The sequence below is a fragment of the Primulina huaijiensis genome, chromosome 4, assembly GCF_012295235.1.
Source record: "Primulina huaijiensis isolate GDHJ02 chromosome 4, ASM1229523v2, whole genome shotgun sequence".
Taxonomy (NCBI): domain Eukaryota; kingdom Viridiplantae; phylum Streptophyta; class Magnoliopsida; order Lamiales; family Gesneriaceae; genus Primulina; species Primulina huaijiensis.
Window position 1 is genome coordinate 25,204,783 of NC_133309.1, and position 14,029 is coordinate 25,218,811.

The window sequence follows — 14,029 nt, forward strand, 5'->3', positions numbered from 1 at the left end:
GTACGACCAAAGAAAATTGCTGATAAAAACAACATGAGATTGAGCCGACATGTTTAATCAAATTTCACAAAACGAGATCGTATTTTTGATAAATAAAAAAATATCCCTATAAAATTACAAAGTATTTCATCTTTATTTAATCATAAAATATCATAGAACCTGTTTTAATCCATTTTTGTTTATCTATAACTATCATATCTCACTAAAATATATTTTTTTTCTTTATCTACAATTTCGAATATTTATATAATTATATCACATTTAACATAAAAATATATATACTTCTATCACATAATCCTAACATGAAATTAAAAATTATGATTAAATCAAAAANATCCCAAATCGATCCAACTCTCAAAAATATTAGTTTTAATTTTAAGTATAAGCCAAATTGACTCATCTCACGGATATAAACTTGTAAGACCAGAGTTGTGTATGTGGTTAACAGGGTCTTGAGATGATCTATTAAAAAAAAAATTTGTTGTGATAAATAATCATATAGTTCAAATTGTAAATTAAAAATGACTAAATAATTAGATATCTTTTTTTTAAAAAAAAAAAAAACACACACAATATCAAGTGACCACAAAAACAATCATAACACAAAGGTGATCCTATGCTTTCCTCTTAATTACGATATCTTTTCTTGATTTAACACAAAATAGATTTATTTTGTCAACAAACTTTTCTCCTTCAAAAAGAAAAAGGTGTTGGCATATTTAAAATCCACTTGCCTCTCACTCAATCATATCACCTCCTTCACCATCACCATCACCAAATCTCATCTTTTATATCGTCTTTTCAGTTTCTTCTTTTTCTTTTTTTTCCTACTTCATTTTGACAAAAAATAAAACACTTGCAACGATCCATCAATAATTATACTAAATATAACGCAAAGTTTGCGTGTGACTGACTATATCTATCATATTATAAAATATCGAAAACTTTATATATCAAATTTTATACAATGAAAGTTGTATTTTAGCAAATTAGAAAAATTAGAATGTCAGTATAATACATTTTCATAACTCTCAAAACATTAGACCAATCCAAAGGACATGGCTACATCCCACAGCTTCGGCAGATAACTTAACCCCGTTCATCTTCAGCACAAGATGTAGCATCGAACATATGATGATAATGACATATCTATTCCGTGTGTATAATCTCCAGTTTAACTTGAAAAGGGGAAGCAACAATACGAACTTTGACAAGACATGAAATCTAGGTGAAATACATCAACTTAAAAGTAATTTTATAGATACAAGTTGAGAATGTCATTCATTATAGGGAGACAGGAGATGAATGTAGAAACATTAAAAGTACTTTGTGTTTATAATTAATGACATAGTGAGAAGGAAGAAATAGCAAATTAAATAACTGGATAAATGAAGGTGCCTCTGAACATATCCATAAAAAAACTCCAGTTATTCGATCGTTCTTACCACGGTGAACACCAAAATGCTGTAACATGTATGTATCAAGGACACTGTAAGAGGATAGTATCTTGATTACGAGTATGGCCACAGGAAACAGACTCGACCTCCACTCAGCTAAGATTGGATCTCGTCCACTCAACAAAATTGTCCAGGATCAAGGGCCATGCGAGTTCTGGATCATAATTGTCAAGATCTGGGAAGCTTATCTGTTAAAAGATCATCAATGACAAGTGTTTATACATCAGTGAAGTCTCTTACACAGATGAGATACAGCTACTACGGGGAAAGGGGGTAACTGGAATTGATCATACAAAGAGGAAGATACAATTTGAAGGGGTCAACAAAAGTTTTATTATTTATATAAAGAGGTTATATATTTGCTATTCAATTAAGAAGAAGCACCATTACCTCATTACAAAACCGATAGAACCCCATCCACTGATCCATGTTGATAACCATGTAATCAATTTGTATCTGTGATCAGCCATAAGCAGGCTTAAAGAATAAGTATCTCTTGCATATGTGATAATAGCAATTGCATAAATGACTTATTGTCTTCTGCATTTTTATTTAAGAAAAAAAACCATACACTGCTAACAAATATTTATGTTTATGTTTTGTTTACTCCATCAGGGCTCATAACTTGAGGGCTAATAAAGTTATTCATTGTTCAATCAAAAGTACAAAACATCAAAGCTCTGAACCTTTAGATATTGAATAAGTGCATCCACTTGAGGCTGAAAATGTGATCCTAGGACAAGATCCAACAGTACACAAATACTTTCGATGTCAATGCTTTTCTGCTTCTCCTCTGGAAGAACATAGAATGCAAACTAATAAGGGGAAGGAAAAAAACCAAAGCTTCCAAAAGAATTAGCGCCATGAAGTAAAGTCCATGTAAACCTACCAGTCAAGCAATATCTAAAAGCAAAAGAGTAGAAATCCACAAAGTTTGGAGACCGTCCAACCTTGTGACAAGAAAACACAAAATTTCTCAGTTCTAGACATGAGTAGGCAATTCAAACATCAGATCAGCATGTGCCCAGATTCAAAAACCACATTGGAACTCAAATGTTCATTTAACACCCTGGAAGTTCCAAAAACTAAAAGATCATACCTCTCTCTCAAGATCCAGTAGCGCCTTCTCCAATTTAATTGTTGTGTCAGCTCTCAATGCTTTAAGGCCTCTCCGCCACTCATCATAAAGAAGATATTCCATGGGGAGACATTTTCAATTTGGTAAATTTTTTGAAAAAGATGACATGTTTGCATGAGAAACATACAGAGGTAAAAGTGGTTACAAGAAAAGAATTGACAATTTTCATGAGTCCGAACGACTTCAAATACTTCCATCTTCCCCTACCCCCAACCATACGCTGACACAACAAAATTGACAAGAAAGACGAAAATGAAAAAAACTACTAAATGACCCTGAACCCAAAATATAGTTTATTTTATCCCAAAGAATGTTGAATAATTTGAAAGTTGAAATATCCTCAGATTATGTAATTCATGAGAGCCATTACTTCCTGTAGTAAGGATACTTAAGTAAATATGCATTCATACCAAGGTGAAGTATCCTTGTTTCTCCGCTTGCATTTTCCTAGGACCATGAGCACAATAGTCAATTTAAAGAACAGAGGATGGCAACATTGGACAGAAGAATAAGACTATGGAACTCACCAAGCAAACATCAAAATTCGAACATCCATATGATCAACTTCCAAATCTGAGCAGAGTGACTCAATTCCCTCGGGACTACACAATGAAATTTGACAAAGTCGAGCAACTTTTAGGTACATTAGAAAAACTCAAAAACAAAAGTAAAAAGAAAAAGAAAAACTGCTATGTGATTCCAACATAACTATTCTTAACACGTCAAGTGAATGCAGCAAACATATCACATCAGAGTAAAAGACAGAAAAAATCCCCAATATCTTCTTCATGCAGTTTCAAGATTAAAAATGACACGGTAACACACATTTTTGGTATACTGGATTTGAACAATAAACTTATCTCCAGATAAATAAGAATAGTAGAGCTTATAAAGCCAAGTATAAAATTTTATCATAACTACAAAAGGATGCTTACTCAATCAAACCAGAGGAATTTCTAGCATATGAGTAGAAGAGATGATCAATTCGCTCCAGCTCTTTAGTTGCTGCCTTACCAGAAGCTGGGGGAAAAGGCATTCTACTCAGTGAAGCATTTTTAAAGCAAACACAAAAAATAGGATGCAGGTATGTAATTTTTGAATGTAATATCTGGTCGAGAATAAAACAATGTGTGTGGTGTGTGGCTTGTGGGTTCATTTGGGATGAAACTTTCTGGTTGAAGGTTAGTTTGAAAAAACCGATAATCTATTAGAATTCTCCACTAAACCATTAGTCTCATTAGTACACAGATGCTTTTTTTTAGATACACAGATGCCTTTAGATTCTATGATAAGGATCAAGGGAGCCTTTTCAGTGGAACTAAACCAAAGAACCGCACAATGATGGGATCTTAACGACCAATCAAATTATTTTTTGTAAACGAAATCACACTGGCACTTCAAACTAACTGACCCAGTTCTCCAATAAAAATCTTATAAAATCTAAGGTTGACAAATAACGTCATATTCAACCTAAAAAACCGACAATAAAGAACTAGGACATCCAAATAGGCTTTAACGGATGTCCACAAAAACACTACATCCAAATTATGAACTATCTACAGCTTTCCTCCCAGTTCCGAAGAATAAAATCCACTCCATCTGAAGTTCCAAGCTAATCAGCTCAATCTTCACTCAATCAACAAAAGCAATCCAAACAGAACATGGGTCTCAAGTAAATTCATCAAACTAATAACAAAGATCGTAACTTTGACTGCGTCAACAACGACCGAGCAATAATCAAGCCTCATAACGTCGAAACAAATCGTAAAAAACACAAAAACCGACCAGAGGTCATATGAAATCTCAATTCAGAGAAGAAAAAAAAAAGATAACTCACCGGCGCGAAGCATATCGGATGAATTGGCGGAGTGTGAGATTTCGGTGGCTTTTCTAGAAGAATTGCGAGGCATATTCTGCAAGAAGAATCTAGCAATTTAATCCTTTCTTCCCCGGGAAAAAAAGGGGAGAGGGTTTTCGTCCAATGGCAAGAATTACAGTATACAGGATGCGTAATTGAGTAGGCATGTTTCATGCTGCTACAACAAGAACGCGCGTACGACAGCGGGACGTGCGCTGAAACGACAGTAGGATGTCCACTTAAAAAGAATACGGACTTGCGAAATTCCCCGGCAGGGCCGGGTCGGATCTGTTATCGGATAGTTCGATCCAACCTTTCGAACCTCAATAGGTTTCATATCAGACATTATTATATATCTATATTATTTGATCTATTTTATATTTATAGTGAAAATAATATTTTTATATAAAAATTAATATTTTCTCATTATTTAGATCAGGTCGAAGATTTGTATCACAAAATTGACAATTATAACGTTTTTATAGGAGTTTTGTGTATATTCAGTGCTATATAATGAGTTGTATATGATTTTTTTGCAAATTTTTATACAAACATTAATCTATTCTATAATTCATTATACATAAGGAAAAAAAACATAGATACTATCATATATTATAAGAAAATCAGTGGACATGGATTAAATCACGTGATTCGAATCACTTATCTTATCATATAAATTCTTGAAGTAAGTCTTTTGTGAGACGGTCTCACGAATCTTTATCTGTGAGACTGGTCAATCCTACCGATATTCATAATAAAAAGTAATATTCTTAACATAAAAAGTAATACTTTTTCATGGATGACCCAAATAAGAGATCTGTTTCACAAAATACGACACGTGAGACCGTCTCACAAGTTTTTGTCAAATTCTTGTACGCAATAATATAAGCTTGTAAGGATGAGTTTTTGTTGTTAAAAAAAATTTGATATGGTCCAAAATAATCTAAGTGCAATAATGTTGTAATTTGTGAAATTCATTTACTAATTATAAGTTAGATCCAATTATTTAAGACAAAAACTTCAATGTGACCGTCTCATGTATCAATTTTATGAGACGAGTCTCCAATTCGGTCCAACTCATAAAAAAAGTACTTTTAGCTATAGATGTAGATCAAATTAAATCATATTAAGGATAAAAATCTATTAGATCGTCTCAGAAGAGACATGACGTACTCCTATTTCAATTATTATTATATGATCAAGTAAAATTAAAATTAAGCTAAACTTCCTTAATTGGGCTGGGCATGCCTTTGTATTTGACGTGGGCGGATGAATTCTGGGCCGTTTGTTGGGCCATAAACATGTTTATTAAAGCCAACTAAAGGGTTGAAAAGCTTCTGTAGTTTGGGCTTTTTCCAGTAATCTTTGTTAATATGTAATACATAACAAATATATTGTCCCACTAATACTAGGGAATGATGGACTTCCCTCCGGTTCGTCTCTCGAGTAAATTCGGATGCGGTCATAGTTTATATACACTTGAAGTTGAATCTCATCTAGTTTTTAGAGTAGGTCTCTTGTGAGACTGTCTCACAAATCTTTATCTGTGAGACGGGTCAACCCAATCGATATTCACAATAAAAAGTAATACTTTTAGCTTAAAAAAAGTATTACTTTTTCATAGATGACCCAAATAAGAGATCTGTCTTACAAAATANGTAGCTTAAAAAAAGTATTATTTTTTCATAGATGACCCAAATAAGAGATCCGTCTTACAAAATACGATATGTGAGACTGATTTACACAAAATTTTTTCCTAGTTTTTATCCCTAGCTAGAGTTTAAACATGTGACTTTCATTTTATCCTCGAAATACTTTACCACTACATCATGCTCATGAAGCTTATTCCAGTAATATTTGTTAATATGTAATATATAAAAAAATAAAAATGAAATTCCTTCACTAATTTTAAATTTCCACTTATTTTTTTCTTTTAATTTCCACGCTTGCCTACACAAATATTTCAATTTATTTATTAAATATTTTTACCTCTGCCTAAAAGTACTAAATCAGGTAATACGATTTCAAATCAAATATATAACAAAATATCCAATTCCTTATCATATTCCACAAACTATTAATTCGAACATAATTCAACAACATCGACTAATTAACCAAAACCTTACATGATTTCACATTCTCGATAAGAAATATGTGCTAAAAAAGCAACACATTTTTCATCTCCCAAAACATTTCTCACTGTCGTTAATAAACCACAATAACTTATAATTCATCTGACATCAAAATCTCAGATATCTCAAATTCGATACTCAATTATAACAAAATCCATCCGACACAAAGAAAAAAGAAACATTTCCCAAAATCCTTCTCCAATTTATTTCCCCATAGCTTTAAAATTAAAGTATTTATACAATTTATTTATTTTTTTGTATTAAAAAAGGATTATTATCTATGATTCTATATTAGTCACTCGAGGTGTTAGTGTCCGTTATCAGTCGATGGACAAATTTCTTATTATTATATTGTATTATATAATAAAATATTATATTTTATTACAAAAGGGGTGGGACAAACAAACATAACCAAGTAGGAGGATTTCCCAATAGATTTTTTTTTTTAAAAATAAATTATTTTAAATTCTTATAATTATAATTTTATTGATTTCTTTTGCGATCCCAAAGCACGCGTAAACTACCTTTTTGTCTTGTCATCACATACCAAATTTTTTGACTCAAATTTTAGAGTACATGATACCATCTCACTGATCTTAATATGTGAGACGTGTCAATCTTACTCATATTCACAATAAAAAATAATACTCCCAGCATAAAAAATAATATTTTTTCATGGATGACCCAAATAAGATATCCGTCTCATAAATACGACCTGTGAAACCGTTTCACATAAGTTTTTGCTCAAATTTTATGTGCATGTAAACAATAACTAGTTTAATAATTAATTTCTCAATGGCATCACATCAAAGTTGCCCCATTATTACACCTTTTTTGATTAAATTTTAAATGAAAGATGGCAGCTTTCAAGTTTTTAAACACAAATTTTGTATTTTTTAAAAAAATACAAGATTCAAATCATTTAAACTTGAAGTTCCAAATTAGGAGCATAAACTTGAAGTATATTTTTTGCTATAATAATATCTAATTTTAACAACATTTATGATGATGCTACAAGAAACTTATAAAATAATTCTAAACCTAACAATTGATTTTTGTCGGTAAATTTTCGTTCTTAGTCCGCTAATTTGTTCATTTTTCCATTCACTTGTTTTCACCTGAAAAAGCTGATGTGGGGACGAAAATTGTTAATGTGTCTGATACAACGTTAGTACTTTGATGAAATAACTAAAATTGAGAAAAAAACTAATGAAAGTTAATATACTAAAATTATATAAAACACTAATAATTCATATATTTATATCGTTTTCTATTCCGATTTAACCATCAAATGGGTTTCAAATTAATAGATTCGTATAATCTTTACAACTCAAAGATCGAGGAATTATATTTTACATTATTACACGTAAATATATATTTGTCATTTTAAATAAATATTCATTAATGGCCAAATTCAATCTAAACCAAAATGATAAAAAGACAACCACCTACGGTGAAATTTGACTCCAAATAATATAGATTGCATATCTATTATGAGGACTTTACATAACTAAAATATTATTATAATTACCATCACCACTAAGTTATTATATATAATATATATAGTTTTGTTATTATGTCTATCAATCTTGTTCACTTCTGTGTTCAGGTGACACTTATATATTAGATTTGATGAAACATATCAAAATTATATATCCATTAAATGAGTACCACCTCAATGGTGAGCACATAGATAGACACGATTGATGATCAGCATAACAAAACTATATATATATCATTTGAGGTAATTACTGTTTGTTATTACAATATATAAAGGTGTTTAGCAAATAGCAAATGATGTAAAATCTCATGATTTTGGCACACTTTTTGCAGACAAACAAGAAAAACCACAGGAACAAAAATTGTTTGGATTCTGAAAAGTCATGAACTCCATAATCATCTCTAGGGTTTTTGCCTATGATCAAACACCAACTTTTTTGAAGTGTGCACATATTCATAGGTTTTTTTCCATAAAAAATGTATTCACTTTTCCTTAAAATTGGCAAGTTGGCCCATGATTAACCTGCAATATTTTGGAGAAATCGACGGAGATTTTTATCATTGCCTCGATTCTTTCCTGTTTTGACCAGTCCCCAGAAGTTTGTTAAGGCTAGTAATTTATATCTCAATGGGTAAATAATTTTTAGGAGCATGCGGGAGCACTGAACTACAAGCCCGGTCTCAGGAGCAACCCAATATTAGATGTGAATAAAGGACACAAAATCTATGTCTACATCTAAATTTAATTTATTGCATTCTTGGATTTAATCCCATCAATTATTGATTATGGTATATTTTATCCATATCGTATAAATTGTTTGACATGTAAGACAAGATCGTGATAAAATATATATGATATAAAAATAATAAATCAATATATATGAACAATTGAGACGCGTTATTAAGTTTGATTTTATTTATCTTGATTAAATATACTCGTACATGTGACAATCAATTCCCATTTCATTTCCTTCATGTAATAAGTATTCTCACCAACATAGAAAACTAAATTAAAAGAACTAATATGTTATTTCACATCTAAAAAATGTAACTGTTGGATGGTATAATGGTAGTTTACTTTTCGACCACACTAATTATATATCTACCGCTGTATCCACCATTGAGATAAAACTCATCTATTAGATATGATAAAAAAAAATATCAAAATAGTACATCTATTAAATAACTAAATAAGTGTCATCTCACTTGATCATAATTTGTGGGCAATATATCCACCGTTGATATGAAACTCATTTATTAGATATGATAAAAAAAAATAAAAATAATACATCTACTAAATAAGTGTCATCTCACTTGATCATAATTTGTGGGCTGTATATAATTCTGATATAGTGGCACATGGGCAGGTTTTCCTATGTTTAGCAAATATGTAAAATACATAATGTGATATCAGCCACATGTGGTATGTCTGCTAAAAATTTCATTATATGTTAATTTTGATATGCTATTCATTAACCGTGTCCACCTATGTCTCTATCGTTTAAATGAAACTCATCTATTAGATATGATACTATGTAAGTGTCATCTCAACGGTGATCGTAAAGATGATCACAATTATGTTCTCAGTTGAGATAGCAATTATCTATTAGATGTCATATAATTTCGATATGTTGTCCACAAATTGTGATCATCTTTACACACACATATATATATGGAAATCCCATTCCTCCACGTTAGGAGGCCATGATCTTGCGAAAGATGCATTTCATCTGCCAATGTTGCTAAAATTCATGCACGTTCTTCTATTAAAATACACACTACATGTATCCAACAAAAAATATTTATAAAATTAAGAATACCAATTCCCTACGTACTCCCTTGTATACTTCGTATTCAAGTTGTGAAGTCCAAATCTTTGGAAATATAAAATCTTTATCTTTAAAAATTTAAAATCCATTGTTATTCTAAGTCTTAATGGCTCACTCGAAATAAATTTGGAATTGTTTGTAAATATAACCCATTAAATGTTTGTCACAAAATTTATAGAATTTGTATATCAAGTGCTTGGATCGATTGAGCTTGGTTATCCAAGTATGGAAAAATGACCAAATGCTGTAAATAAATCCGGACGATATTGAATCAAATCTAATTGTATCAATTTTCATCTGATTTTCTATTGTCACCTCAACGGAAAGAATGTTACATGAGTTTCGAACTCAAGATCTACCTTAAATTAAGCCATTGTTACCAAGACGAGGTGTTTGACAAAAAGAGTTGTTTTTTTTAATACAACATCAATTTGCATGCATAGTATCTTCTCATACACATATGAGCCGTAAAGTGTCTAAGCTGGCACGTCTCGCGATTACGGGCTTGAATGTAGGTATCCAAATACTAAAACAATGATAATGGGAATGGGAGATGAAAGGGTATAGAAAAGTCTCGTGGGGTCAAATCTCATCCTTGATTGCCAGCTGAAAGCCGCAAAGCACGCTTACATAAACCCCCCCTCAATGTTGTTCTTCTCACTGCCACTGTCATTTCTCTTCGAGACATTATCAAAAACAGTTTTTTCCAAATTTTTTCTACGAAATACAACTGCAGAACTTCATTTTTCCCACCTGCTACCTCCATGGCCAGACAGCAACAACGGTACCGAGGTGTCCGGCAGCGGCATTGGGGATCCTGGGTGTCCGAAATTCGCCACCCTTTACTGTAAGCTCCATGTTCTCTTCATGTATTTATGGACTAACTTCTAGTTTTCTGTCTGTGGGGATGTATCCATGAAATTCAGATGATGGCATACAGCTTTAATTTTAAAAATACTGAACTTCCCATCAATTCAAGTTTCTGGTTGTTCATTGTTTCTTGAAACGAATTAGTTCGTTCTATTGCTTGGAGTTAACGAGCATGATAGTTCTCTCGCAAAACTCAAATGTATACTGTGGTTTTGTTCTGATATAGTTTTTATGTAATATTTTGTTTTGTCAACGGCTATACCGACAACTTCTTTTATATTGTCCATTCAGAAAGACAAGAATATGGCTAGGCACATTCGAGACAGCAGAGGATGCGGCCAAGGCATACGACGAGGCTGCACGTATCATGTCCGGGCCTAGAGCGCGCACAAACTTCTCCCACAACCCGAACGAGCCCCGTTCATCGTCCGCGAAGCTTCTTTCGCCAACACTAATGGCTAAGCTACATAAATGCCACACGTCTTCCCTCAAAATGGTCAAGAAACCAGTTGTTAATAAGCTAAACGAAGCAGAACATTTTCCATGTTTTGACAGTGGGAATTCCATCGATTTAAACAATGATCAAAAGTGTGTTAATAATTCTGAAATCCCAGTTGGAGATCATGGCCAAAAATTCGAATCTCTTGAAGATGATCACATTGAGCAGATGATTCAGGAGCTACTTGATTATGGTTCAATTGAGCTTTGTACTGCTATGGGAAATTCAACAATGTAGTTGAGAGATTTTAGTATTGTTTTCCCTTCACTTGAGTCTGGTTTCTTGCTCCTCCTATATTTTGACAAATATTCTATTACCAACTAGTCTTTGTAAAACGAATAATTTTTTATTAAAACATTATACAAATTCTTGAAATTTTAAAAATATTACTTAAAAATCCTTATCCTAAAATGAACTTATTTTATGATTTTTTTAATTATTTAGTTCGTAAAAATGCACATATTAATAAATCATTAGAAATTTGTCCTAATATCATATTCTGTATTAAATGTAGCCTGAGATTCCGTGGGTGTTTTTTGGCCTCCATAAGCATTTAATGCTTTTGGAAGTATTTTTTCCACTCCATGTTAGTCTTAAAAGTTGATGCTTGATATTTTTCATGTGGGCCAAAATTTAATTGTTTATGCCTATTTAAAATAAGCAATTGGATATTGAAAAGTCATTAATCTACACTACTTATTGATGTTTTAGGAATCTGAGCGTAACATTCTTATATCACAAAATACCGTTACATTATATGGTAGGTGTCTTATGAGATGGTCTCACATATCTATTTATGTGATACAGGTCAATCCGATATATACATAGAGTGAAAAACTTATGTGGTACAGGTCAATCTGATTTATATATAGACTGAAAAATTTATGTGGTACAGGTCAATCCGATTTATATATAGAGTGAAAATTAATACTTTCGATTAAAAAATAATATTTTTTTATGAGTCGTACGAGAGGTTTGTATCACGAATTGAGTTAAGAATGTTTTTGAATTAGGTTGGGAAAAATAGGGCTCATAATTGATGTTCATTAACGACAAACAGAGTTCAGAATTTTTGACCAGATAACAGCTGCTGCACATTACTATAGAATTGGAGTCATACTGTTGATTTAAAGTTCTGCTTTTTTGTTGTCTTTTTGAACCAATTTTTTTTTTAAAATATTTATAAATAAATAAATTGTGTTATTGTAATTAGGGACAGTGCCCAATCTCTTGGTTTGATACTGTCCAAAAACATTTCAACATAAAAGTAAAGATTTTTCAAAATGAATGTGTACACTTTGTTTCATTTTCCCAATTGGATAAAGTTGTCTTTCATAGTTGTTTTTTTATGTGTTGATTGGTGAAAATTACTGAGAAAATTTTTCACATCCACAAATCAAAATGATCCCACAATTTTTCCATGCCTTGTAACATCCCAATTTTCAAATTCCATGACTTCTGTTACAATTAGAATATGATAATGTGGCAAGAGTAAATTTTTTTTAGAGAAATGAATTTCATATAAAAGTTAAAAGTATGGACCATGTAAGACGATCTCACAAATCTTTATCCATGAGATGAGTCGATCCGATCTATACTTGCAATGTAGAATAATACTTTTGACACAAAATTTAATAATATTTTTCATGAGTCGGATCAGGAATTCATTTCACAAAATTGACCATTTTTACATGTATCGACCGCTTTCCTAATACATGCATGTCTTCAACAAGAATCCATATCAATCCTCTTGCAGAGACATCACCAATACATAATTTTGGAGGGGTACAAAACCATGTTACTTGCATACTTTGAATGCAATATTTCACTTGTCCACAATTTAAACTTTCAATAAAAAATGGGCCCATTTCCCCCGACTGCCTTCACATGCCTTCCATCAACTTACATGCATTTTCTCCTCTCCTCAATCTCAGTGTATGGAGGATGAATATATAGAGGTTCAAGTATAAATCTTGAGTAGACTTGATTTAAACATTTTCCAATCTATCATCTATATTCGTCTAAAAAAACAATACTTTGCACATCTTCTATTTGATTTTTCTGATGTTAACGAAGATAGTTATGTCGAAACTCGTGTTCTAAAAGGTGTTATCTAGGACAGCTTAGGCGCTGGGTGGTCATCCACCGTCCCGATTTTTAGAAAGACGATGCATGTGAGTGTATTTATAGTATAAAATTTTCAAAATTATTAGCCACCATATTTGAGAATACAAGTTATCATGATTCACTACGTTGCGTGCTTGTACAATATTTTTTTATAATTCATTTAGTTTAGATTTAAATGATGATCAAAATATAATTATAAGAAATAGTGAGGAACTATAATGCAATTTTGATATATATATTAAAAAATAAATAAAAAAAGACTCAAATAGGAATTGAACCTACAACTTAATGCATAAAAAACAAAAACTTTATCTGCTGAACTACATATGGCTTGCATTAAAATCTTAATACTTTATTAATATATATAATTATTAAAACAGACCATGACACCAAAAGTTAGTTACTCTAAGTGTCTCAAACTTAATAATATAATATAGATAGTATATATAATAATAAATGAAGACGGAGTCAAATCTTTAATCCAATTTCTATTCAATCTTTGGTTGTCCATTAGAAAGCGTGTTGCTAATGACCATCAATCAACGTCCTAATCATGCTTAACAACTTATAATTCTCTGGCAAATTTGATGGATCCAAAGTCCATTAAGTTGATGATATA

General features: G+C 31.6%; 2 protein-coding genes across 2 annotated transcripts; one reads left to right on the plus strand and one right to left on the minus strand.

Annotated features, from left to right (window-relative positions):
• Positions 1–1,215: 1,215 nt before the first annotated feature.
• LOC140975735 (uncharacterized) lies at positions 1,216–4,673 on the minus strand. Its single transcript, XM_073439626.1, has 9 exons — positions 4,433–4,673; positions 3,531–3,615; positions 3,123–3,197; positions 3,005–3,042; positions 2,557–2,639; positions 2,347–2,407; positions 2,144–2,250; positions 1,848–1,913; positions 1,216–1,645 (listed from the first exon to the last, which is right to left on the minus strand). The coding sequence occupies exons 1-9, from the start codon at positions 4,503–4,505 to the stop codon at positions 1,550–1,552; spliced, it is 684 nt and encodes a 227-aa protein (XP_073295727.1). The 5' UTR covers positions 4,506–4,673; the 3' UTR covers positions 1,216–1,549.
• A 5,890-nt stretch (positions 4,674–10,563) lies between these two features.
• On the plus strand, positions 10,564–11,603 carry LOC140974816 (ethylene-responsive transcription factor ERF003-like). The gene is made up of 2 exons (XM_073438306.1): positions 10,564–10,761; positions 11,076–11,603. Exons 1-2 carry the CDS (start codon positions 10,679–10,681, stop codon positions 11,518–11,520), a joined length of 528 nt encoding a protein of 175 aa, XP_073294407.1. The 5' UTR covers positions 10,564–10,678; the 3' UTR covers positions 11,521–11,603.
• The last annotated feature ends 2,426 nt before the right edge of the window (positions 11,604–14,029 follow it).

Coding starts and splice junctions, on each gene's coding strand:
- LOC140975735 (XM_073439626.1), bottom strand. CDS start 4,505: ATGCCTCGCAATTCTTCTAGAAAAGCCACCGAAATCTCACACTCCGCC. Junction 3,198..3,530: donor AATTCCTCTGGTTTGATTGA/GTAAGCATCCTT, acceptor TTCATTGTGTAG/TCCCGAGGGAATTGAGTCAC. Junction 1,646..1,847: donor TCTATCGGTTTTGTAATGAG/GTAATGGTGCTT, acceptor ATCTTTTAACAG/ATAAGCTTCCCAGATCTTGA.
- LOC140974816 (XM_073438306.1), top strand. CDS start 10,679: ATGGCCAGACAGCAACAACGGTACCGAGGTGTCCGGCAGCGGCATTGG. Junction 10,762..11,075: donor GAAATTCGCCACCCTTTACT/GTAAGCTCCATG, acceptor TTGTCCATTCAG/AAAGACAAGAATATGGCTAG.